A 25,247-nucleotide genomic window follows, 5' to 3' on the forward strand; every position below is an offset into this window, starting at 1 on the left:
GTAGGTATCATTCCCAACTCTTTTTTTTTTTTCTTGTATTTTTCTGAAGCTGGAAACGGGGAGGCAGTCAGACAGACTCCCGCATGCGCCCGACCGGGATCCACCCGGCACGCCCACCAGGGGGCAATGCTCTGCCCATCTCGGGCATCGCTCTGTTGCGACCAGAGCCACTCTAGCGCCTGGGGCAGAGGCCAAGGAGCCATCCCCAGCGCCCTGGCCATCTTTTGCTCCAATGGAGCTTCGGCTGTGGGAGGGGAAGAGAGAGACAGAGAGGAAGGAGAGGGGGAGGGATGGAGAAGCAGATGGGCGCCTCTCCTGTGTGCCCTGGCCGGGAATCGAACCCGGGACTTCCGCACGCCAGGCCAACGCTCTACCACCGAGCCAACTGGCCAGGGCCCACAATTAGGTTAAACTGAGAATAGTTAATTCAGGATTATAAAACCCAAACATATCACATTCCTGATCCCCCTCATTCATGGTCCAAAACTTGAAAAAAAAAAAAAAAGCCTTACAGGTTTTTATAGGGAAACACATCACTGTAATCCCACAACTCCAAAATAATAATGATAATGGCTAAGGCCACATGCCAGTACTCTTTTAAGAAATTTAAAAATGTGATTTCTTTTAATCCAACAATCCTAGGAGGTATTACTTTTTTTTCCATTTTATTTTTGACAGACAGAGAGAGAGTCAGAGAGAGGGACAGATAGGGACAGACAGACAGGAAGGGAGAGAGATGAGAAGCATCAATTCTTTGTTGCAGCACCTTAGTTGTTCATTGATTGCTTTCTCATATGTGCCTTGATGGGGGGGGGAGGCTCCAGCAAAGCGAGTGACCCCTTGCTCAAGCCAGTGGCCTTGGGCTTTAAGCCAGCGACCTTTGGGCTCAAGCCAGCAACCATGGGATCATGTTGATGAGCCCATGCTCAAGCCAGCAACTCCATGCTCAAGCTCATGAGCCTGCACTGAAGCCAGTGACCTAGGCGTTTCAAACCTGGGTCCTCAGCATGCGAGGTTGATGCTCAATCCACTCCAGCACTATCTGGTCAGGCTGAATTATTACTTAGAGGATAATTCAAAAAGCAGAAATTACCATGTCTAAGTATATTAGCAGTGATCTTATTAGGTCATAAATATAAGTGATGTTTGGTTTCTGTACTTTGATTTGCTCTTTTGAAATATTGAATGGCATATAATGCATGAGTTATATACAAATAATACACCTCCAATTCTACTTTATAATTTTTTATTTACTTTTCGAATTTAAAAAAGCATAAAATAAGTTCTTAGTTTTTGTAGTATGAACTGTTATCAAGGCTAAGTATTATTCCATGTATTGATTTATCATTTAAATTCTGGTTTGACCTCCTATAAAACACCTTATCCAGAAAGTTATGAGACTGGGGCTACTTCCTAAGCCTTGTAAAGACTGAGATAAGCACTTAACTGAACCCATACTGACACATCTCTCCATCCTCTGGAGGAGTTGCAAATAAAAGTCGGACCTTCTGAAAACAACCTTTAAGTTGCTGATCAGTGCAAATTTGCTATATTTTAAAACTTTTGAAAAATTTGCTTTTTTGGCATTTTTATAATCTTGTGACTTTTCTTTTAATTTCAGAGAACACATTTTACAGTTGGCTAGAAGGTAACTGAAAACTTTTATACAAATTTAAATCACATTGTTTTTCTTATTTTTAAAGACACAAAGTTAATTTTATAATCTTACAAGTTTCACATATGAAGTTTCTGTTTCCAAATTGTTTTAAGGCCTCTGTGTAGAAAAAAGAGCATTCTACAGACTCATCTCTGGCCTCCATGCAAGCATTAATGTGCATTTGAGTGCACGCTATCTTCTACAAGGTATGTGACATTCACTTTTAGTCACTCTACCACACTGATTAACATTTTCTTGGTATTTTCCTGACTGGAACAAAATTGACCTTATTGAATATTACGGAGAAAAAAATTCATTCTTGCCTGACCAGGCGGTGGCGCAGTGGATAGAGCGTCGGACTGGGATGAGGACAACCTAGGTTCGAGACCCTGAGGTCGCCAGCTTGAATGCGGGCTCATCTGGTTTGAGAAAAGCTCACCAGCTTGGACCCAAGGTCGCTGGCTCGAGCAAGGGGTTACTCAGTCTGCTGTAGCCCCACGGTCAAGGCACATATGAGAAAGCAATCAATGAAGAACTAATGTGTCGCAACGCGCAACGAAAAACTAATGATTGATGCTTCTCATCTCTCCGTTCCTGTCTGTCTGTCCCTGTCTATTATCCCTCTCTCTGACTCTCTCTCTGTCTCTGTAAAAAAAAAAATTCATTCTTAAATGGTAGCAGTCAGGAGTATAGAACTATGGATACTGTAGGGAAAAGTTTGGCATTATCTTAGCTCTTCACCTTCTATGAAAGAGCTGCTCAAAATTGTATACATCTCTTTGGAAATGTGCTTTTGAACAGCAAAACAGCCCCTGTCTGCACAGTTTGTTATTCTCTAAATATTATTGTATCAGAACTCTTATTTGCCTGCCAGCTTCCAGTCTGGAGTTTAATAGCTAAAGGCATTTTCTGTGGCTCTTTATGCTTTAAGAATGCTGTTGAAAAATGAGACCATGGTCAAATTTAATCAGTAACATATTTCTTCTGGAATTAAAGTAGTTTTTACGTTTTAGAAATAAAATATAGTAACCTTAAGGTTTCAAACTCAGTAATTTCAGATAGTCATTTTTTAATTATGTATTTTGGTTTTATGAATATGTTTATATTCAGAAATGTGATTTTTATTAAACCTGGTTTCTCAGGAAAACATATCATTTATTTTTCTTTTATGGATGGGTTCCAGAAGATAAAATAATATTTATATATAAGTATTGAAGGCTAAATTATGAAAACCAGTTTTCATGACTGTATTATTATATATTTTAATATATAAAATGCAATGAATTTCTATAGACATAAACAACCTAATTTAAGTAAAAGGAAGCTTACTTAATTTTAAAATACAGCTTTTAATATTTTATTCTTCTTTATTTTTAGATACCTGGTTAGAACAGATATGGGGACACAACATTACAGAATTCCAGCAGCGGTTTGATGGAATTTTGACTGAGGGAGAAGGTCCAAGAAGGCTTAAGAACTTGTATTTTCTCTACTTAATTGAATTAAGGGCTTTATCTAAAGTGGGACCGTTCTTCGAGCGCCCAGATTTTCAACTCTTCACTGGGAATAAAGTTCAGGATGCAGAAAACAAAATGTTACTTCTGGAGATACTCCATGAAACCAAGTAAATGACATGTTTACAGCTTATACATGAACAGAAGAGTAACAAGGGGTTTCTAAATTTTAATTCTTAAGTATGCAATGTAGAAAATGGCAAAATATTAAAAAAAATAATTAAAAGCTAATTTTGCTCATAGGTCTTAGTATTGATTTGTGTGTGTTTAACCCAGGTACTAAAAGGCATATGTTTTTAATTTTAAGAGCCATTCTTTTAGTACTTAGATACCTGCATTCTTTCACATTTAGTTGAACAGGCTGGGTTTGTGGCCAAACTTCAATTATATCAATACTTTGCAGTTAGCTTTTAGATTTGAGGGTAAAAATTTGTTTGGGGCATCACAGTGTTATTTTACTGTATTTGCTACTCTATTTTAATTATATGATTTATCACTGACCAGCAAACTATTATATCAGCAGAACTTTTAATATTTCTATATGAAAATGAATATTCTGTTTTAAAATGCAGGTCATTTCCTTTGCATTTTGATGAGAATTCATTTTTTGCTGGGGATAAAAAAGAAGCAAACAAACTAAAGGTAATTATTTTATATTTTAACTTAATTTTAGACACACTCTTATTCAGGTATGAATATATGCCCACATTTTTATGCTTAACAATGAATTTTAATATACAGCCTGAAATTATAAAAAATCAGAGTCATGCTGTTTCTTTTCCTCAAAAAGAAGTCAGTGGCCCTGGCCGGTTGGCTCAGTGGTAGAGCATTGGCCTGGCGTGCGGAAGTCCCGGGATCGATTCCTGGCCAGGGCACACAGGAGAGGCGCCCATCTGCTTCTCTACCCCTCCCCCTCTCCTTCCTCTCTGTCTCTCTCTTCCCCTCCCACAGTCAAGGCTCCTTTGGGGCAAAAGATGGCCCGGCCGCTGGGGATGGCTCCTTGGCCTCTGTCCCAGGTGCTAGAGTGGCTCTGGTCACGACAGAGCGATGCCCTGGAGGGGCAGAGCATCGCCCCCTGGTGGGCACATGTGGGAGTCTGTCTGGCTGCGTCCCGTTTCCAGCTTCAGAAAAATCCCAAAAAAAAAAACAACAAAAACAAACAAACAAAAAAACAACAAAAAGAAGTAAGTAAATAAAAGGAAGTCCAAAGGCAGGTCCAACTTAAGATCTAGTTTGTGTTTGTTCAAAATAACAACTGAAATGTGTATGTCACTGCATCCTATATAGATGGCTTCCATAGTGATTGTCTCCTGTAATAAAGAGAGGTTATAAATGAAAGGAAAGGGATCTAGAGCATAAGTGGAAGTATTAGTCTGTCTAGCTGAAGAGAATTCTGAAAATGGTTTTGGTTGAATTAAAGGATCTTCCTTAGGGGGAGAGGGCAGTGTTGTTTTGTCATTCATCTTATTCAATGGGAATTAAAGACATTTAGCAATGCCAGCATGCAGTTGTGGAAAGAACAGAAGACCTAAGTCCCTGGAAGCTGTTTGGGGAGGTTTTATGCAGTTTTCAAGCAAAATACATTTTGCACTCAGTTTTTTTGCTGTTAGATAATAGTTATTTTTTACCTCCAATCTACCTCCTACTTAAAGCATTCTTGCTAGAAATACATACCTCAATGCTTACATAACCTCCCAGTTTCCAGGAACTTAGAAATGAGGGGAAGATGCTATAATAAGACTTTTTCCCCCTACTATTTTCAATATCTTCCTTATTTTTAGGATACTTTCTGTTTACTGGAGAGTGTTTTGCCATTCACTCATTTTATATTGTGCAGATTAGAAATATTTCTCACAATGTTTTAATTTGATCAAAAGTCAAACAATCAAGTTTGATGTCCTATGTGGCATTTAACAGATAATTTTTCTGAATCTTTTTACAAGAAAGAAGTTAAAAATATCAGAGATTTACTTCCTGAAAAGATTAGTTTGTGGTAATCATTTATAAATTCACTTAAAAATCTCATCTTGCCTGACCTGTGGTGGCAAAGTGGATCAGGTGTTGACCTGGAATGCTGAGGTTGCTGGTTCAAAACCTTGGGCTTGCCTCATTAAGGCATATATGAGAAGCAACTACAACTACAAGTTGAAGCTTCCCTCTCCCTCAGCCCCCTTTCTCTCTCTCTCTCCTCTGTAAAAAATCAATAAAAAAAGTGCTTTCTTAAAAAAAGAAAAGTCACTTCTTTTATACTCTTTAAATCACTATTATACTTTAAATCAGTGTTTGGTTAGAAACAGAAGACTTGCACGAAAGAGAGGATTGTTTAGTGCTATGGTTTTCAATCTTTTTACACTTGGGGACCGGTAAAAGTAGAATTGTTTCAGAATCGCTAAGGCAGAAATCACCTTGAATATAAGTGAATTCAACTGAGATCATTGGGTCTATAATCTTCATACAGCATCAGGGTGGTTAACTCTTTTGTGAACTGGTGTAAAATTTCTGATGGACCAGTAGTTGAAAAACACTCTTAGTTTTCAGTTCAAACTCGAATATGATATTATTTGAAGGCTTATAAAACATTTGAGAACCGGATGAAAATTGGTTTTTGGTCAGTTGGTTTCACTGAATATAAATCGCAGTATATCATTACAGCATGTTTGATTATTCTACCCACTGACTATAATTTTAAGTGTTGATCTAAAAACTGTACATAAACAAAGAGAATCTGTAAGTGATTTATGTTGTGGTTATTTTAAGGATCACAAACTCTTCTCTTTTTTTTGTGGCAGAGACAGAGTCAGAGAGAGGGGGACAGATAGGGACAGACAGACAGGAAGGAGAGAGATGAGAAACATCAATTCTTCGTTGTGGCACCTTAGTTGTTCATTGATTGATTTTTTGTGTGTGTGTGTGTGTGTTTTTCTGAAGCTGGAAACGGGGAGAGACAGTCAGACAGACTCCCGCATGTGCCCGACCGGGATCCACCCGGCATGCCCACCAGGGGCGACGCTCTGCCCACCAGGGGGCGATGCTCTGCCCCTCCAGGGCGTCGCTCTGTTGCGACCAGAGCCACTCTAGAGCCTGGGGCAGAGGCCAAGGAGCCATCCCCAGCGCCCGGGCCATCTTTGCTCCAATGGAGCCTTGGCTGCGGGAGGGGATGAGAGAGACAGAGAGGAAGGAGAGGGGGAGGGGTGGAGAAGCAGATGGGCGCCTCTCCTGTGTGCCCTGGCCGGGAATCGAACCCGGGACTTCTGCGTGCCAGGCCGACACTCGACCACTGAGCCAACCGGCCAGGGCCCATTGATTGATTTTTCATATGTGCCTTGACGGGAGGACTACAGCAAACCGAGTGACCCCTTGCTCGAGCCAGCAACCTTGGGCTCAAGCTGGCAACCTCGGGGTCTCGAACCTGGGTCCTACGCATCCCAGTCCGATGCTCTATCCACTGCGCCACTGCCTGGTCAGGCACAAATTTTTCTAATCTGAGATAACTTTGCAATATATTCAAATTATTAGGCATTGATTATTATTTGTGAAAGTCACAAGAATTTTCTCCTGAGTTAGTAAATTTCTGGCTTATTAATTTGGTTCTATACTAAGTTCACTTAAGCACTATATTTGGTTTTGATTTTGCAGTTATTTTGGCTATTGTAAGCAACTATGCTTACTCTCTGTATAAGCCACACAAAGTTTACTCAAGAGCTGTCACATTGAAGTGTCTGAATTAACAAACATAGATTCAAATATTGAATTTAGACAGTGTCTACATAAACAAGCACAATCTTATATAACAGGGGCTTCCCTCCTTTACAAGTATGAATCTCTTCAAGTTAAAAACTTTTAAGGCCTTTCCTCATGACAGTGGTATTTTAAATATCTATTGAATGTGAAAATATAATTGCCAAAAGCTGCTATGCATTTAGTAATATTTTTAAAGTAAAAGTTGCATTTTATTGATCATGACATTTGTATCCATTTGGAAATTTATAGTGAGTGCATACATGTAAACTATTTATTCTATCTACGCTTGTCTACAAATGGATTTTGTATGCCCTTAAAATAACAATTAAATATATACTTTAATTTTACTACTGTTTTTAGTGTTAAAAGTATGATTTTTCTTTAATTCAAAGTCAAAACATAGGTTGAAAGGAAACTCAAATCAAAATACCAACATCTTAAGAGTAGAATGAGTAATATTACTGGGTAAATATTTTTATTTAATTATATTTTATTTCTAAAAGTTTTATTTATTGATTTTAGAGAGAAAGGAGGAAAGAGAAAAGAGAAGGAGAGAGAGAGAGAGGAAGAGAGAGACACTGATCTGTTGTTCCACTGATTTATGCATTCATTGGTTGATTCTTATATGTGCCCTGATCAAAGACTGAACTCACAATTTGGCGTATCAGGACAATGCTCTAACCAACTAAACTAGCTACCCAGCTAAGGCACTTAGTAGATACTTTGTTTTGAGAGAGAGAGAGAGGCAGAGAGAGAGAGAGAGAGAGAGAGAGAGAAACAGGAACACTGAGCTGCTCCTCTATGTGCCCTGACTGGGGAATTGAACCAGCAACCTCTTTTCTCTGGGACGACACTCTAATCAACCAAGCTATCTGGCCAGGGCCTAATTTTTTATTTATTGATAGAGACAGAGACAGGAAGGGAGCAGGGTGAGAAGGGAAGCATTCATATGTTGTTCCACTCAGAAGTGCATTCATTGGTTGCTTCTAGTGTGTTCCCTGACCAGGATTGAACCTGCAACCTTATCATTTCAGGATGTTGCTCTTAATTGATTGAGGTAACAGGCTAGGGCCTATTTTTAAAAAGTGGATTTAAAAAATTAGGATTACCTATTACTGAGCTTGGCCTGAAAGGTACATAAACACAAGACAGAATATTGCTAACATATGGTAATAAATAATAGTAATAATTTTGGCTTTGTATTAACACAAAATAAAGATACAAGATATGGGGTTCTATTAAAGATCTTTTACGTGTTACAGCTGTTTCAGAGTCAAGCTGAATGACACATCTGAGGGAAGACTGAAATGAGTCAATTAGAGTGAATTGTGGTCTGTTTTGAATAGTTCCAGTCTTTGCTGATTTATTCACATTTTTAGATCTTTGGTCTTGTTCTCTTCTTGTTGAGCCCAGTGTGTGATTTATCACATTTAAAAAAGAGAGAGAGAGAGAGAGAAACACTATATGCTCCCCAAATTATAGGCATTTGGTATACTGGATGTCCAATCTGAAATGTATGTCAAATTTCCTGCTTAAAGTATACTGATTCCAGTGTAAGTCCAGGACAGAGGGAGTCACTTAGAGGATCAGTTTGGAGTAAATGAAGGATGTGTTCATTTTCCGTCTCCCCTTTTTTCCTTATTAGTTAAGAACATACACTGCTTTTGGAAGAGCTGGATGCCTGTTGCCTTATTATAAACAATATAATACCCTAATGTTCAAAGATATATAAATATTTATTAAAAGTAAAAATGCATACAAAAATTCAGAATGTTCAGTTTTACTTGTAATGGTTTATTAAACTTGGTGAAGGGTACATGAATGTTCACTATATTTTGTATATTTCTGAATAAGATCTGATTGTTTTACCTAATTAATAGCCAAAGAGGGCTTTAACTATTATGAAATCAAAGGTTTTTATTTTTTTTCTCCTCTTTCTTTCTTTCTTTCTTTTTTTTTTTTTTTTGGTAAATGAGGCCATACAAACCCTGTCTCCCCTCTCCTGATATTGAAATATGTTTAATAATCACATACAATAGGACACCTCATAGAGAGCATTCAGAAAATAGTATTTGACCATATACTGCAGTTTAATACAATTTTGCTAAAAAAAAATCTTTTTTAGGAGGAATTTCGACTGCATTTTAGAAATATTTCAAGAATCATGGATTGTGTTGGTTGCTTTAAATGTAGACTGTGGGGAAAGCTTCAGGTAAGCAAATCTATCTCAATTCTGTTCTTCATTTATTCTTTGCACAAAGAAATTTCTGATTTTTCTTTTTTTCTTATTTCTATTATAGACTCAGGGTTTGGGTACTGCTCTGAAGATCTTGTTTTCTGAAAAACTGATAGCAAATATGCCAGAAAGTGGGCCCAGTTATGAATTCCATCTAACCAGACAAGAAATAGTATCATTATTTAATGCATTTGGAAGGTTAGTCTAAATGTATTGAAATTGTTTCTGCTAGTCAAGTAAGTCTAATGCAACATCTATACTCTCAGATAAACTGGATAAGGAATATCCTTTATAGTGAAATTTTCTCACTACAGAATTCTATGAGCTTATGAATACCTTAAGTCTGTAGACACAAACAATCATTACATGATACCCTTTATTTTTATTCATTTTTATAATCATGATTAATTTACTGATTGTCTTACTGAATTTGCATATTTTTTTCTAATTATTTAAAAGCAGTTTTTCTGTGCTGCCCAAATATTTTTTGAGGGTCCTAGAAAACCTCCTGTTGTTTAATAAGGGCACGTGTGTAAAATTTCTTTGTGAATTCACCAATATTTAAAAAGATTAATACTTCTTTAAAATTTCATAAAATGATCAGAATAGAAGTTTGAAATAAGGCACTTATTTTATAAAATTTAAGTACAGATGCATTTCCTTCTGGTATTTTCCAAATACTAATTAGTATTTTCGGTTGGAAATAATTGACCTTTAAGAAGCTTGACAGTTATAGTTCATTGACTACTCTGCTACTTTTTTCTTTTTTTTTAATTTATTTTATTTTATTATTATTTTTTTTCATTTTTCCGAAGCTGGAAATGGGGAGGCAGTCAGACAGACTCCCGCATGCGCCCGACTGGGATCCACCCGGCATGCCCACCAGGGGGCGATGCTCTGCCCATCTGGGGCGTCCCTCTGTTGCATCCAGAGCCATTCTAGCGCCTGAGGCAGAGGCCACAGAGCCATCCCCAGCGCCCGGGCAAACTTTGCTCCAGTGGAGCCTTGGCTGCGGGAGGGGAAGAGAGAGACAGAGAGGAAGGAGAGGGGGAGGGGTAGAGAAGCAGATGGGCACTTCTCCTGTGTGCCCTGGCCGGGAATTGAACCTGGGACTCCTGCACGCTAGGCTGGCGCTCTACCGCTGAGCCAACCGGCCAGGGCCTCTGCTACTTTTTTCATGGTGGAAGGCAGAGCTAAACTACACTTGAAATAATGAAGAAACTTTATGTTTTATAAAAATTAGTGAAAACAATTTGATCACATATTTATGATTCTCACTTTTTAGAGTTTAAAAGCTTTGTATATTGCCCTGGCCGGTTGGCTCAGCGGTAGAGCGTCGGCCTAGCGTGCGGAGGACCCGGGTTCGATTCCCGGCCAGGGCACACAGGAGAAGCGCCCATTTGTTTCTCCACCCCTCCGCCGCGCTTTCCTCTCTGTCTCTCTCGTCCCCTCCTGCAGCCAAGGCTCCATTGGAGCAAAGATGGCCCGGGCGCTGGGGATGGCTCTGTGGCCTCTGCCCCAGGCGCTAGAGTGGCTCTGGTCGCAACATGGCGACGCCCAGGATGGGCAGAGCATCGCCCCCTGGTGGGCAGAGCGTCGCCCATGGTGGGCGTGCCGGGTGGATCCCGGTCGGGCGCATGTGGGAGTCTGTCTGACGTCTCTCCCTGTTAACAGCTTCAGAAAAAAATGAAAAAAAAAAAAAAAAAAAAAAAAGCTTTGTATATTTACTAAATATATGATATATCGATTGGTTTTCAGTACTCATATACCTGTGCAGATTTTAAATGCATATTTTAATGCATATGTACTTTACACTTATGTACTGTAAACACTAAGCATATAAATATACCTATGAATGCTTAAAATACGTACATATTTTAATATTTTTGTACTTTGTAATTCTATAACCTAAAACTTGAATACTAAATTATGAATACTGAACAATAACAAATTTCTGGGCAGTATTATCTTAGTTTTACCACATCAAGTTAAGAACTAAAGTACATCAAAATAAATTAAATGATTTATGCGCCTTTAAAACTGTTGAAATAAATTTTTTTCTGTGCTCTAATAATGTAAATAACTTACAGAGAAAAGTTATCTAAGATAGTTTCTGAGTGAAATTTTCTTTTGGTTACAGAATTTCTACAAGTGTGAAAGAATTAGAAAATTTCAGGAACCTATTACAAAATATTCATTAAAGAAAACGAGTTGAAATGTGCCTGTTTCTGGACAATGGAAGTCAAAGAGTGGAACTTCATTCAAAGGCACTATAACGATGACAGTCTTAAGGCAAATATTTTATAAAGCTGCTTTTGTAAAAGGAGAATTATATAGTTTAAAGTAAACATTTTAAAAAATTGTGTTAAGTCTATATATATTGTGAGTAAAAGTAATACTTTGGTAATGTGGTACAAATTTTAAAATTTAATATTGAATAAAATCAGGATTATTCATATATGGTAAAAAGTACATGATGTTTTAAGTCTCTCAAACTAGAATTTTGTGTAAAATGTAATATAAATAAAATTATGGCCAATGTGACAAGTGCTTAATAGGAAAATGCTAAGGAGACTCATGAATAACCTATAAGTTTTAACAGCCTAAAATTTTTCAAAATATTTAGTTAACTGACTTAAGTAAAAAATTCAGAATACCCAGTTAAATTTGAATTTCAGATAAACAAATAGTTTTTAAATATATGTTGCATGCAATATTTGGGACATACTTATACCAAAAAAATTATTCCTTATTTAAAAATTAAAAAAAAATTTTTTTCTTAAGTGAGAAGTGGGGAGGCAGAGAGAGACTCCTGTACGTGCCCGAATGGGATCCACCCGACATGTCCACAAGAGGGCGATGCTCTGCCCATCTGGGGCATTACTCCATTGCAACCCAAGCTGTTCTAACACCTGAGGCAGAGGCCTTGGAGCCGTCCTCAGCTCCTGGGCCAACTTTGCTCCAATGGAGCCTTGGCTGCAGGAGGGGAAGAGATAGAGAGGAGGAAGGAGAGGGGTAAGGGTAGAGAAGCAGATGGGTGCTTCTCCTGTGTGCCCTGGCCTGGAATCGAACTTGGGACTTTCACATGCCAAGCTAAAGCTCTACCACTTAGCCAACCGGCCAGGGCCAAAAATTAAAATTTAACTGGTAATCCTGTATTTATCTGGCAACCTTAAAATACATTGGTTTGAAAAAAATCACTTTTAGAATTATATTACTACTTTTGATTGGCTTGTTTTGGTTTGTAGATACAATGAAAACTGAAAGGCATAGGGGGATTTCTATACATTGTTGAAAATTGAATAGATTTATATATATTTATTCTCATAATACTTGACCTAATACTGAATAAGATTTGGGAGAAATTTTTTATTTTTATATAATTTCAAATTTACAGAAAAGTTTCCAGGATAGTACAAAAAACACTTTTATCCAGATTCACTAATTGTTCATATCTGATTTATTTTTCATGCTCTCTCTGTAAATATACATATATTATTTTTTTCCTCAGTCATTTGAAAGGCAATTATAGGCATCATGTGCTTTAAACCTTAAATGCTTTAGTAAGTAATACTGAATAATTTATTACAAATGATATTTTTCAGGAAAAAAATATGGAACTATAATATAAGCCTTAGAATAAGGAATCATTTTGAGTTTCAATCTAATGTTCTTTTTGAGTTCTGTTGCCCTTTTAATGTTTGATCTGTAAACTCATAGGCTATGAATCTTTTATTTTTTGTATTTATTTTCTTTTTCTCCTTAAAACTAAACTGTTATTTTTGGTGGTTTCATAGTGGAAGTTCTATGATAAAAATATTTGAAGGGGTGTAGGAATTTATATTACATGGTAAGTGTAGGGAGAAAAGAAACTGTATACCTCAAAGTAACATGCCTCTTTAGATGTCTTAGCAGGTATACCATGTTGTGATGTCACATTATTGATAAAGGAGGGTTTATTTATGTAACGGCTTAGAAATGTCATTTTATACGGCTGTAAACTTTTTCTTCTCTGAGTCCTTAATTAAGGCCTGGTTATAGTGCCAAGCATATAGTGGGTATCCAATAAATATTTGTTGAATGAATGTATAAATATTTAGTCAAAGCTGAGTTTAACAATGTATGTTGTATTTTCCTTTACCCTCTCATTTGAATAGGGTGGGAAAAGACATTAACCTACTAGCTAAGTCAATATTTATAGAAACTCAAAGGACGATGAAATAACACTGTATATAAAAGTTTAAATACATTTGTAGCGTTCTGAAAATATGGTAGATGGATTTAAATTGTAATTTGTCTGTATACCTCTCTCATGCCCCTGCCCTTTTTGTTAACAGGTTTTAAAAATATATATTCCTGTTTTTGCTTTGTCACCTCTCACTTGCTCCTTCACTAGTATCTGGCTTTTGGCTCTGTCGTTCTTAACAATCTCATCTTTGAAGTTTAAAAACCAAGTTCTAAATCCACAGTTCAGTTCACAAGGGATTTGACACTGTTCATGGCCCCCTTCTTTAAAAATCATTTTTTTAAACCCTTGATTTCCTTATAGTTCACTTAATCCTAGATGCCTCCTTTTCAGCCTTTCATTTATGCCTTAAATGCTGCTATTCCTCAGGCTTTCATTCTTGCTCTTAATCACCACTTCTTACTGTGCAGTAATTCCAGTTCACTGATTTCTAAATCCTTATCTTTAGCCCAGATTTCTCCGTCCATCTATCTACTACATACCTTTACTTGGTTGTCCTACAGATACCTGTGTGTGTCTTAAAACAATCAATCTCCCCCAGACCTACTCTTATGCCTATATTCCTTACTGTAGTTAAATTCAGAACAATTATCATCTAAACCAGTGGTAGTCAACCTGGTCCCTACCACCCACTAGTATGCGTTCCAGCTTTCATAGTGGGTGGTAGTGGAGCAACCAAAGTATAAATAAAAAGATAGATTTAACTATAGTAAGTTGTTTTATAAAGATTTATTCTGCCAAATTTAGAGAAAATCCGACATAAAGTACTTGGTAAGTAATTATTATATGCTTTAGCTTGCTGTAACTCTGCTTTATAAATTTTATAAAGTAAAGTTACTTCCCTACTTTATAAATCACTATTACTGTGGAACTGGTGGGCGGTTAGAAAATTTTACTACTAACAGAGATACCAAAGTGGGCGGTAGGTATAAGAAGGTTGACTACCCCTGATCTAAATTCTCTAGGCTCACTCCTTTCCTCTATCTTCCCCCTATCCAATCAGTGTCTAAGTACTATGGATTTGATCTCCATGTCTTTGATGCATCATTGTCTTTCCCTCTTTATTGCTTTTACCTAAAGTATACACTAACCCAGGCATGGCCAACAGTTTTTGCTGCCAGGTCAGATTAGAAAGAAAACTTTTTTCATGGGCCAGATGAAATATTAAAATTAAAAAATGTTAAATACAAAAATGATTCGTTTAAGTAAACAAAATTTTATTATGTAATTTGTTTATGAATAAATGTGAGTGAAAAAATTTTTTAATATACAATATTATTTTAATAAAACTATATTTTAATAAAAATGTAGTTATATACCGTATAAATATTCAAACTATATCACAATCAATCAAAACAATATTTAATTAATAAAATGAGCTTGAAGGAGTTATATCACAAGTAAAACAATTATTTCGTTTTACAAACAGCCTGGACACCTTTTCAGTTATCAACTGCAGCTATTGTCTATGCTACAATGCCACTTGATTCAGCACACTTGACCACAAAAATAACGAATTGTTTGACCTTGGGTGCGCACTGGCAAACTCCGCCTAAAAGAATGTGGGTTTCACATCGCCGCTAAGCGTCAAACAGTTCATATTGAGTACAGACGAGTACAAAAGTTGTAAATCTTTATAATGGAATTTTTTTTTTTTTTTTTTTGTATTTTTCTGAAGCTGTAAACGGGGAGAGACAGTCAGACAGACTCCTGCATGCGCCTGACCGGGATCCACCCGGCACACCCACCAGGGGCGACGCTCTGCCCACCAAGGGGCGATGCTCTGACCCTCCGGGGCGTTGCTCTGCCGCGACCAGAGCCACTCTAGCGCCTGGGGCAGAGGCCAAGGAGCCATCCCCAGTGCCCGGGCCATCTTTTGCTCCAATGGAGCCTTGGCTGCGGGAGGGGAAGAGAGAGACAGAGAGGAAGGAGGGGGGGGGGTGGAGAAGCAAATGGGCGCTTCTCCTATGTGCCCTGGCCGGGAATTGAACCCGGGTCCCCCGCACGCCAGGCCGACGCTCTACCGCTGAGCCAACTGGCCAGGGCCTATAATGGAATATTTTTAAAAAATAAATAAGTATTGTGAATCCATTCAACCAATTATTGGAAGTTAACCATAGATTAGTCACACGCAGAATTCTTTTCCGCGTATCACTATCTTCTTAAATATCTTGATTTCCAGTAATCAAAGACACTTCTGCTTCTGAGTAGCTGAGATTTTAAAGTAGCAGAGAATATTAAAAATTTAATCGCGGGCCGCATAAACTCATTACGCAGGCCAGATGTTGGCCATGCCTGCACTAACCTGTCTCCTTATCCCCAGCCTGTCACCTCTTTTTTTGTTTCACAATGCTAGAAGAACGGATTTCTAGAAGCACTCTAACAAGGTTCCCGGATGTGTCTCCCACACTCACCTTCCCCACCCACCATGTTCTGATAAAATGGACTTACAGTTCTTCCAATACACATGGTTAGTCCCTCACACCTTGGTGCATGCTTTTCTTTTTGCATTGAGTGTCCTAGCTGTCCTTCCCCACCCAGGAAACTTCTGTGTATTCTTCAGGCCCAGCATAAAGCATCACCTCTGTGAAATCTCATGTTGCATCCAAGGAGGACCATAACTAACTTCCTTTTTTTGTGTTACCACTGTAATTACAACCTACCTCTCTTGTATCACCTATTGTACTGTATTTTTGTTTTTAAAGCCTCCTTTACTAGAATGTGAGCTCCTTAAGGGCAGGAAAAGAAACTTGATCCATTTTTGCATCTCCATAGCACAGTTTTTGGCATATGAACAATTAATGTTGAATAAATGGCTTTTAAAATGACAATTTCATTCTATTAGAGGTCACTTTCACACCAGATCTTCTTTACAACAAGTGAGCAGACTCCCAAAGATTTGTGGACTTGAGGGGGTCAATAAATCTCCTGAAATTGTATTCAAAATTTGGTGTGGTTTTGGCAGGTTATGAAAGGAGTCTATTATGGAAAAAATAGTAAGACTTCTGCTTTCAGGGGAAAAGGTAACATCATTGAGAAATTTCTTGAATAATCAAAGAACAGCTCAAGATTATGGGCTAGATAAATTTATTCCTATTTAAGATTCTAAGGAAAGGAGAGAGGTGTTATAAATATTTTATACAAGGATTTTTCTTAGCTTCCTGTTTGAATAAACCTATCTAATATTGTATTGGTATTTTAAAGTAAAGTGTATGACAGTTCCTATCAAGTTAGTGTATATAGTAAGTACTACGGGACAGGATGGCCAAGTGTAATTAAAAGCTTACTAACTGCAGACTGTCATTTGCAATTCCTATTTTCTCTTTTCTCTGGTAGCACTAGGGTTCTCATCCTTTAATAATAGACACTTCTTCGGCATAGTTCATTAACAGAGATGAAGAAAACCAGACCTCCAATAAAAGCACAAACACTTTTATTTTAACAGGAGTGTTTTGTTACAATTTAGTGAAACAACAAATAAATACATTCATTGGCCACAGCTATACTTTTACAACCAGTCCAAAACTGATTATATAGCTGAGAAACACTGTTAAACAATGAAAAAAGACACTTATGCATAAAAAAGCCACTAGCTATAAATTACATCTTTCATAAAACTACAACCAGTTATAATGAGTGGTTAAGAGTTTCAAAATTAATTGCCACCCAACCGAAATGATAAAAACAATTACTGCTAATCACTGTAGAATTACACACGTAAGCAATGAAATGCACTGTTCTGATTAATGAACTAAAAAGGAAGGTTTGAATTGTTGTCATGTGCTTCAGTGCAGGATGAACAGGGAATCGGTAGCCCTTTGATTTTAAAAACAACTCCTTCTTTCAAGACCAAACTTAAAGTGCTTCTAGTGCTTTGGAATTTTCAAGCAAAAATTGGGTCAGAAGCTTCTCTTTCTTTGTCTTTGGTGATGAATACATCATGTGTGTTTGATATGTGTTTGAGAGACAAATGCAAGAATTCAGGTACCCTAGTTGGTGATAAGAATAAATTTATTAATCTCAAATTTGGAAGAATCACCTAATGCAGTGGAAGGAACCAAGTTATTTTATCTGAAATATATTTTTAAAAAAGTAATCTTTGCTTATCTGGCCAAATAGAAACATTACCTAGGGAAACATTACTAGAAAAAAAATTATTTGAACCCCAAGGATTAATAGGACAACACAGATCTTTTAAGATAGCTCTAGATAATTAGATACCTAACATTATTAGGAAAATAGTTGGCATTCTGAAAAAAAATCTAATTGTAATAAAAATATACTCACTTTGGTGCATAATATGTTGTCATGCAAATACCAACGTTAACTTCTGCACTATACATTTTTAAATGATTGGGTTACAATAAGAGAACATATAAACCTAAAGTAAGATAACTTAGGTTTGTGCCTCTGATTGATTTCAAAGTCATTATGTATGATAAAAAGAAGAAATTTCTTTGGCTGTGTACCAGCCTCCCAAAAGATCAAAAGCATTAAAAATTTCATTTATTCCTTGGGGTTTCATCTGCTGTTACACTTTTGTGAATACTGCATCAATTATTAAAAAGTTGAATCGTATTTCAAGCAAGAGTAGAAATAAAACAACTTTCTAATCAAAGTAGGAGACAGAAAAGGACAGCTGTATTAGTTCCAGTTCTGAAGAAATGGATCAGCAGACAATTGTATAATGTTAGGTGACTTTAAGTATGTTGTGACAACTTCCCAGTCTTGCCTGTTCCCTTGGCATCTTGAGGTATTCAGCATCTCCTTCTTTCTATACAGACACTGGTAGAAAGTGCATTTAAAATTCTCTAATACCTTAGCTTACCATATCTGTTTTTAGATTTGGGATAGGACACTCAAGGCAGTTTGAATATAACCCATTGTTAATCACTGGTTTTATACTTACCTAGTTAGTACCTTCATATCAGTTTGCTTATTTATCTAGTGCTGGAATTAATTTAAATTCAATTTAATTTGGCTTTGCCCATGTACAAGATATAAAAATGTGAAAAATAAAGGAGGACTTACGTCTTCTTACAAAGTATTGCACGTGAGTTCACTGCAATTATATATGATGACTTAATTTACCTGAGGACAATCCTGCTTTTTAAGTATATATAAATCAGCTATATCCTGTTTCAGCTAAATCAAAGGTTTTTGAAAATGTATTCGTGTTTTAACTTAAAATTGTATATTTTATGAATAATTAAATGCATCTGTAAACTTGTTTAGTCCCAAGAAGTTTCTACCAAAATCTCCCTATGCAACCGCTATTGCTTTCTTGAAATCATGCTTAAACTACTACATATACCTTAATCATACAAAATAATCACTTGACCAATTCTACTCAAAGTAGCCACATAATTTCCACTGGCATACTTTCTTCTTGAAGAAATAACTGTGGCTTTCCAAAGAACACTGCTGGTCATCACTGTAAAGGTTTACTACTATCATTTAAAAAAAATTATTGAATAATTTCAGTTGGTATTTTATGATCATGCTTAAAAGAACTATCTTCAAAACGTATTTTTTAGTACTATTTAAAAAAAGAATAATACATTTTTATGCCTTAATTCTGTGCACTTTTCACACTGTAAAAATTTTATTGGGTAAGAATTCCATATAGAGTACACCACTACAAATACAGGCTTTGATTTTAATAGGAAAATCACCTCCTCATTTGGTGTACAATATAATATCCCAGGGTGAACACTGGAGTATGACTTTGGGGACTGCAGTGAACTCTTCAGAACAAAGATAAAAGTGCAAATATGCATTTGATGTTCCAAAGTCAAGATGTTCGGAGGCCATCAAGTGCCTTAAGATCTAATCTCTCTGTTCTCTCACTCCAAATGTTCCATTTAACTTCATTTTACTATGAAGAGGTCAAAGTAATAGCCATGTCCTCTGCTGAACACAGCCACATTTCCAGGCGTTATTTTCAGTTGCAAAAGATAATGGAAGGTTTATGTAGATGGCATTTAAACACGTTGAATATACACATTCATGAAAAACAATTGAAGAAGTACAACCTGGTAATGCTGTCAGTTTTGTGGTGTTACATATAAACTATGGTGATTGTTCAAATCTAAACTACTACAAGTAAATAGCAAAGGAGCAGTATCTGTCATAGGTCCATTCAGGTGGGGAGAGACTGTATAATTGTTGCTGCCACACCCTGTCATGGTGCCATACCAGCCCAACCCTTGTGAATTTGATAAACTGCAACAAAAAAGAAAGCCATAGGACTATGATCAGTATATAATGTCACATTGGCATTTTTAGTTTTCAATGAATTTTATAATACAGTTAGTATCAAATATATTGAAATAACAATGACTTTCTACAAAATTTAATGAATTTTATCTAATATCCTTGATTTTATATCATATATTACAAAAGAATGAATAAATACCACTAGGAGCTAAGCCTTGATTTTCAGATAATAATAATAGTGCATATTCTATACTAGACTCCATTCATTCTAAGACATTTGGTATATAAAGATAGAATTATGTATATACACACAATCTTCCTAACAGTCCTATGAGTTCTATTATTATTTCTACTTTACAGATAAAAAGCAGGCTGAAAGTGGGTTAAGTAACTTGCCCAGATGAAGTGAGGATTACATAAGGTGCTGTCAAGCTAAGAGCATCCTGATACATAGCTAATGGTGTGGATTTGCAATGATTTTGGAATCAGGAGGTCACAAAAAAGATTTCCCATGGCATCTAAGGTTCCCAAGAGTTTTATCTAGGGTTTCTCTGTGGATTTTGAATAGCACTATAGATAAGGAAATATGTAATCGCTATTAACAGTATTTTTTCCCTGCTAATACTCACCAGCTTTGAACCAACAAGGGATCCTGACTGAAATGAACTGGTACCATTTTACCCCCAAAGGCTTAGAGTCCAGTGATAGTTCTTTAGAGCATAGGTCCCACCATGGGATAATATCTACTGCTCTAAGCTTAATATTAAATGATTTTATTTATTGATATATATCACCAAATCACCTTTTCACATTTTTAACTTATTTCCATTTTAATTCAGTACATCTACCTTCCTTCCCTTGAACTTCCCAGTCTCGGCAGGTCATCATCACTATCGTATCGTCTTGGATTGTCAAAAAAGTAAGCTCTGGAACTATAACTGTGGCTATTTATCATGCCTGCAGGTGTCTGTGGAAAAAAGTATTAGATAGCACATGAAGATATACTTTTAAACTAAGATGGGAGGCTGGGATCCATAATGCTTTTTAGTCTTAAACTTTTCCAAAAATAGAAAATCAATATAAATGTTCCATTATTTTTAAAAAGTAAGAAGAATAGGCATTAAGGAATATTATATCTTACCAAATTCTGGTTTAATCTCTGTGCCCGGAAAAACAGTACCACTGACCATGCTGGCACGTGTTCCCACAGAAAGAGGACCATTCCAAACACTATATAATCTTCTCCACTTACGTCTTGTACGTGAGCCTGTAAACAGAGAATGGCAGAGCAATTTCGAAGTCTGTTTTTATGGATAGTCACCTTCCACAATTAACTTGATTCAGGTAGGGTAAGTTAGAACATATCAATTACAAGCACATAAAACTATAAATTAATTTTTCACAGTTTGTGGTTTCTTATGGATAATATGGAATGATCTCACTCTTAGTCCCTATAGTTGAATGAGGGTTATAAAATAGACTACCAGTTCTAGCTGCTCCACAGGCAAACAGCACTTTCCCTGAGTTACATCTTAGAAAATGTAACATGGAAGTGGCTCAGCTCTTTTCTAACTTTAAAATATGCTTTTGGGCCTAAATTCCATATTGAATTTGTTTCTACTCTATTAGATATAGGGAGAGAGAAGTAGGAAAAGGAATGAAGAAAATCTGTTACATGTGAAAATTTCTTCTCTGTAGAAAGGTAACAAATTCTGCTATAAGGGGATTCCAGAATTCCTTAAATTCAATTAACAAAGTTAAATTAATATAAAGATAGGACAGCCTGACTGGTGGTGGCACAGTTGATAGAGCATCAACCCAGGATGCTGAGGCCCCTGGTTTGAAAACCCAACGTTGTGCGCTAGAGCGTCAGCTTTTGGGCTTGAGCAAAGGTTTGCCAACTAGAGCATGAGGTCACCTGCTTGAGCACAGGGTCGCCAGCCTGAGTGCAGGATCATCAACATGATCCTAAGGTCGCTGGCCTGAAGCCCAAGATTGCTGGTTTGAGTCCAAGGTCACCAGTGTGAGTCCAAGGTCACTGGATAAGCTCCTCAGCTAAGGCAAATATGAGAAGCAATCAATAAAAAACAACTAAAGTGAAGCAACTATGAGTTGATGCTTTTTATCTCTCTCCTTACGCCCCCCTCTCCCTTCCTTCCCTCTCTTTCTCTCTCTCAAAAAAAAGAAATATATAGTATGTCAAAATGGACTTTTAGGAAGGGAAGTAAGAATGCTGGGAGGTTAAATATGCATATCTAGAGTACTGGGAATTACTATAGCAAACACCTGGACAACCAAGGAACTATGAATGCTCTTCCATTATCAAGACTGACAATGCCAATTTTCATAGAAGTCATTAGTTAAACATCTAAAAATGAGCAAAATAACCCTGGCCGGTTGGCTCGGCGGTAGAGCATCAGCCTGGCATGTGGAAATCCTGGGTTTGACTTCTAGCTAGGGCACACAGGAGAAGTGCCCATCTGCTTCTCCACCCTTCCCCCCTTTCCTTTCTCTCTGTTTCTCTCTTCCTCTCCCGCAGCCAAGACTCCATTGGAGCAAAGTTGGCCCAGGTGCTGAGGATGGCTCCATGGCCTCTACCTCAGGCGCTAGAATGGCTCTGGTTGCAACAGAACAATAGCCCAGATGAGCAGAGCATGGCCCCCTGGTGAGCATGTCAGGTGGATCCCGGCCGGGTGCATGCAGGAGTCTGTATCTCTGCTTCCCTGCTTCTCATTTCAGAAAAATACAAAAAACAAAAGAAAAAACCAAAAGAATAAAAATGAACAAAATATTTAGGTTATATGTAGTTCTTGGGTAACAAATTAAAGACATACCATATTCACTAGCTAATGACAATCAATTTATCTAGAGATATTTAAATATCCTTTTTAAAATGAGTGAAATAGGTTTATGACCAATAGATTATAACACTATTAGTATTATTTACAAAAATAAAGGAAAATACTCTTTTGGGAGAAGTTCTCTCTGAAGAATAATTTCTAGTGCCACATGTAAATGAGGATTTTTAAACATAGTCTTTTAAGTAAGATTATTGATACTAGTTAGAGTCCATAAAAGCGTTTGTAAGTCAAACACAAAATATTCTCCTAGTTAAGGCTAACTTCATTATCATATTGTTAGATTGACAGTACATAGTAGGTACTTACCTTATCTGAAAGATTATCCCAGCCATAATTAAATGGACTTTCTAATGTATCCTGAGATATGGTGATCACCACCAAATTATAACATGCTCTTGAAGAGTAGAGAAGAATGACTACAGAACCTACGACAACAGTCTGGCACAGAGACATACCCTAAAAGAAATAAAAATCATCATCACAATACTCTGCACATTTGTCATGATAAGCAATTCATCCACCAAAATAGTATAGTCAACTCTTGCAATGCACTCCTAGAACCACTGAGTGAGCACTTGTTGAAATAAATTTTGCTTTATAATTCTTATTCTTAGAACCACTTGTGTTTAAGCTACCCTTTTAATACAAATAAAGTTCTTTGCTAACTTGCCCAATGGTTTGTGGAGGAAGATTTGTTCTACCACAGTTACCTCACTCCCTTAAGTAATGTATCAATAAGTTAGTTGGCAAAAGGTCTGAGCTATGATTGATATTAATCAGGTAGTTTAGTCATAATGAAAAAAGAATGGGAAAATAGAAGCATTAGTCCATTTGATACACTTTATTTTCAATAAGATACAAAATTAGAATAAAAATACAGCTCCTATGCTATTTGCTCCATTCTTATATTCTATTAGTTGATGTCAATTCCCTATTGATACCAAAAGTTAGAATATTCTAAATATTACTACCCTTTAAAATAACCACAAGTAAGTTGAAGACATAATACACCAAATGCACTTTCGAATCCATAAAACTAAGGCTTTTCAGTGATTCCCCAAATACAGAAAGCCCTTATAACTTAGTTGTTCTCAACTGGGGTGTGTATATTGGAGAGGGGTGTGGTATCAACATTTGCAGAGATCTTAACCTGGGGTTTGTATTTCAATACAGTTGGTTTATTTTGTACTCTTAATAATTTTATGCATTAAGAACATTATTCCAGCCTGACCAGGTGGCAGCGCAGTGGATAGAGTGTCGGACTGGGACGCGGCGGACCCAAGTTTGAGGTCCCGAGGTCATCAGCTTGAGCGCGGGCTCGGCTGGTTTGAGCAAGGTTCACCAGCTTGGGCTCAAGGTCACTGGCTTGAGCAAGGGGTCACGCGGTCTGCTGTACCCCCCCCCCCCCCCCCCGGTGAAGGCACATATGAGAAAGCAATCAATAAACAACTAAGGTGCTGCAACGAAGAATTGATGCTTCTCATTTCTCTCCCTTCCTGTCTGTCCCTCTCTCTGTCTCTGTTACATATACATACAAAAAGAACATTATTCCAAGAAGTGACACAACTGCCCAAGAGATCCATTGCAAAAAATCACCTAATATGGTGTTTTGGAAGTTTGTATTTTGGTTGTCACAACAATTATGGGGCAATGATGGCATTTAGCACCCAAGAGCCAGGGGTGCTAGATGACTTGCAAATTTGCAGGGAAGTTCTCCATATTAGAGAATTCTTCTCTGACATGATTCCATACTTTCCAATGTCCTGCATAGTCATGAAGATGAAAAACCTGTTTACAATGATCTGAGCCAAAACCCAATTCTGTTATAAACAAAGTTTATGTTTGCAAAATTTAAGTAGATGCCAACATTTCCAGAAACATATATAACATGTAAATTGACAGAAATTTGTCTTTTGTTCAGAACTTTGTCAAGAATGATCCAATATTTCAGAAAATCATGAAACTGCAGCAATACTGCTTGTGGTATGTAAGGCACCAATGCAACACACCTGTAACTGTCTGCATTTGTAGCGGTCCCCTTCGCAGTTTCTGTGTGTAGATACAAGCACCGGACTACTAGGTTATGCCCCAAGATTCACATATTGAAATATTTATTAATTACTTTTATTTCCCCTTTCTATATATTAGAATTAGAGTAACTCCATTGAATTTTTGAAGTTAGGAGTGTAGGCAGGTTAAACAATGTATTAATTTCAAGATAGAAACAGGTTATTAAAAATGTTTGCGATGAGAAAGGTGCACTGGGTTCTGGGTTTGGTAGGATTGAGAACCTTATTAAAATTACTTCCTTATAAGAACGTTACATTTTAGAGGTATATAAGAAAGAGAATTAAAAGATGAAAGATATCGGCCCTGGCCGGTTGGCTCAGCGGTAGAGCGTCGGCCTGGCGTGCAGGAGTCCCGGGTTCAATTCCTGGCCAGGGCACAGAGGAGAAGCGCCCATCTGCTTCTCCACCCCTCCCCCTCCTTCCTCTCTGTCTCTCTCTTCCCCTCCCGCAGCCAAGGCTCCATTGGAGCAAGGATGGCCCGGGCACTGGGGATGGCTCTGTGGCCTCTGCCTCAGGTGCTAGAATGGCTCTGGATGCAACAGAGCGTCACCCCAGATGGGCAGAACGTCGCCCCCTGGTAGGCATACCGAGTGGATCCCGGTCGGGCGCATGCGGGAGTCTGTCTGACTGCCTCCCCATTTCCAGCTTCGGAAAAATGAAAAAAAAAAAGAAGAAAGGAAAAAAAAAAAGAAAAAGATGAAAGA

At 37.3% G+C, this 25,247-nt stretch overlaps 2 protein-coding genes across 5 annotated transcripts in view; one reads left to right on the forward strand and one right to left on the reverse strand.

Moving 5' to 3' along the window:
• ERO1A (endoplasmic reticulum oxidoreductase 1 alpha) overlaps positions 1-15,330 on the forward strand; it is a 48,907-nt gene extending 33,577 nt beyond the window's left edge. For both annotated transcript variants that reach the window (XM_066343036.1, XM_066343037.1), the window contains 7 exons: positions 1,622-1,648; positions 1,771-1,863; positions 3,035-3,281; positions 3,744-3,813; positions 9,038-9,124; positions 9,213-9,346; positions 11,289-15,330. In XM_066343036.1, the coding sequence (XP_066199133.1) occupies positions 1,622-1,648; positions 1,771-1,863; positions 3,035-3,281; positions 3,744-3,813; positions 9,038-9,124; positions 9,213-9,346; positions 11,289-11,349 (719 nt within the window). In that variant the 3' untranslated portion in view covers positions 11,350-15,330. The remainder of the gene's footprint in view (positions 1-1,621; positions 1,649-1,770; positions 1,864-3,034; positions 3,282-3,743; positions 3,814-9,037; positions 9,125-9,212; positions 9,347-11,288) is intronic.
• Positions 15,331-15,462: 132 nt separating this feature from the next.
• The window catches only part of GPR137C (G protein-coupled receptor 137C), a 67,871-nt gene continuing 58,086 nt past the window's right edge, over positions 15,463-25,247 (reverse strand). For 2 of the 3 annotated variants that reach the window (XM_066343038.1, XM_066343041.1), the window contains 4 exons: positions 22,781-22,930; positions 20,755-20,880; positions 20,462-20,580; positions 15,463-19,619 (listed from right to left, as the gene is read on the reverse strand). In XM_066343038.1, the coding sequence (XP_066199135.1) occupies positions 19,442-19,619; positions 20,462-20,580; positions 20,755-20,880; positions 22,781-22,930 (573 nt within the window). In that variant the 3' untranslated portion in view covers positions 15,463-19,441. The remainder of the gene's footprint in view (positions 19,620-20,461; positions 20,581-20,754; positions 20,881-22,780; positions 22,931-25,247) is intronic. The other variant, XM_066343040.1, reaches the window with a different exon arrangement.

The sequence above is a fragment of the Saccopteryx leptura genome, chromosome 6 (genome assembly GCF_036850995.1).
Source record: "Saccopteryx leptura isolate mSacLep1 chromosome 6, mSacLep1_pri_phased_curated, whole genome shotgun sequence".
In the NCBI taxonomy this organism is placed as follows: Eukaryota; Metazoa; Chordata; class Mammalia; order Chiroptera; family Emballonuridae; genus Saccopteryx; species Saccopteryx leptura.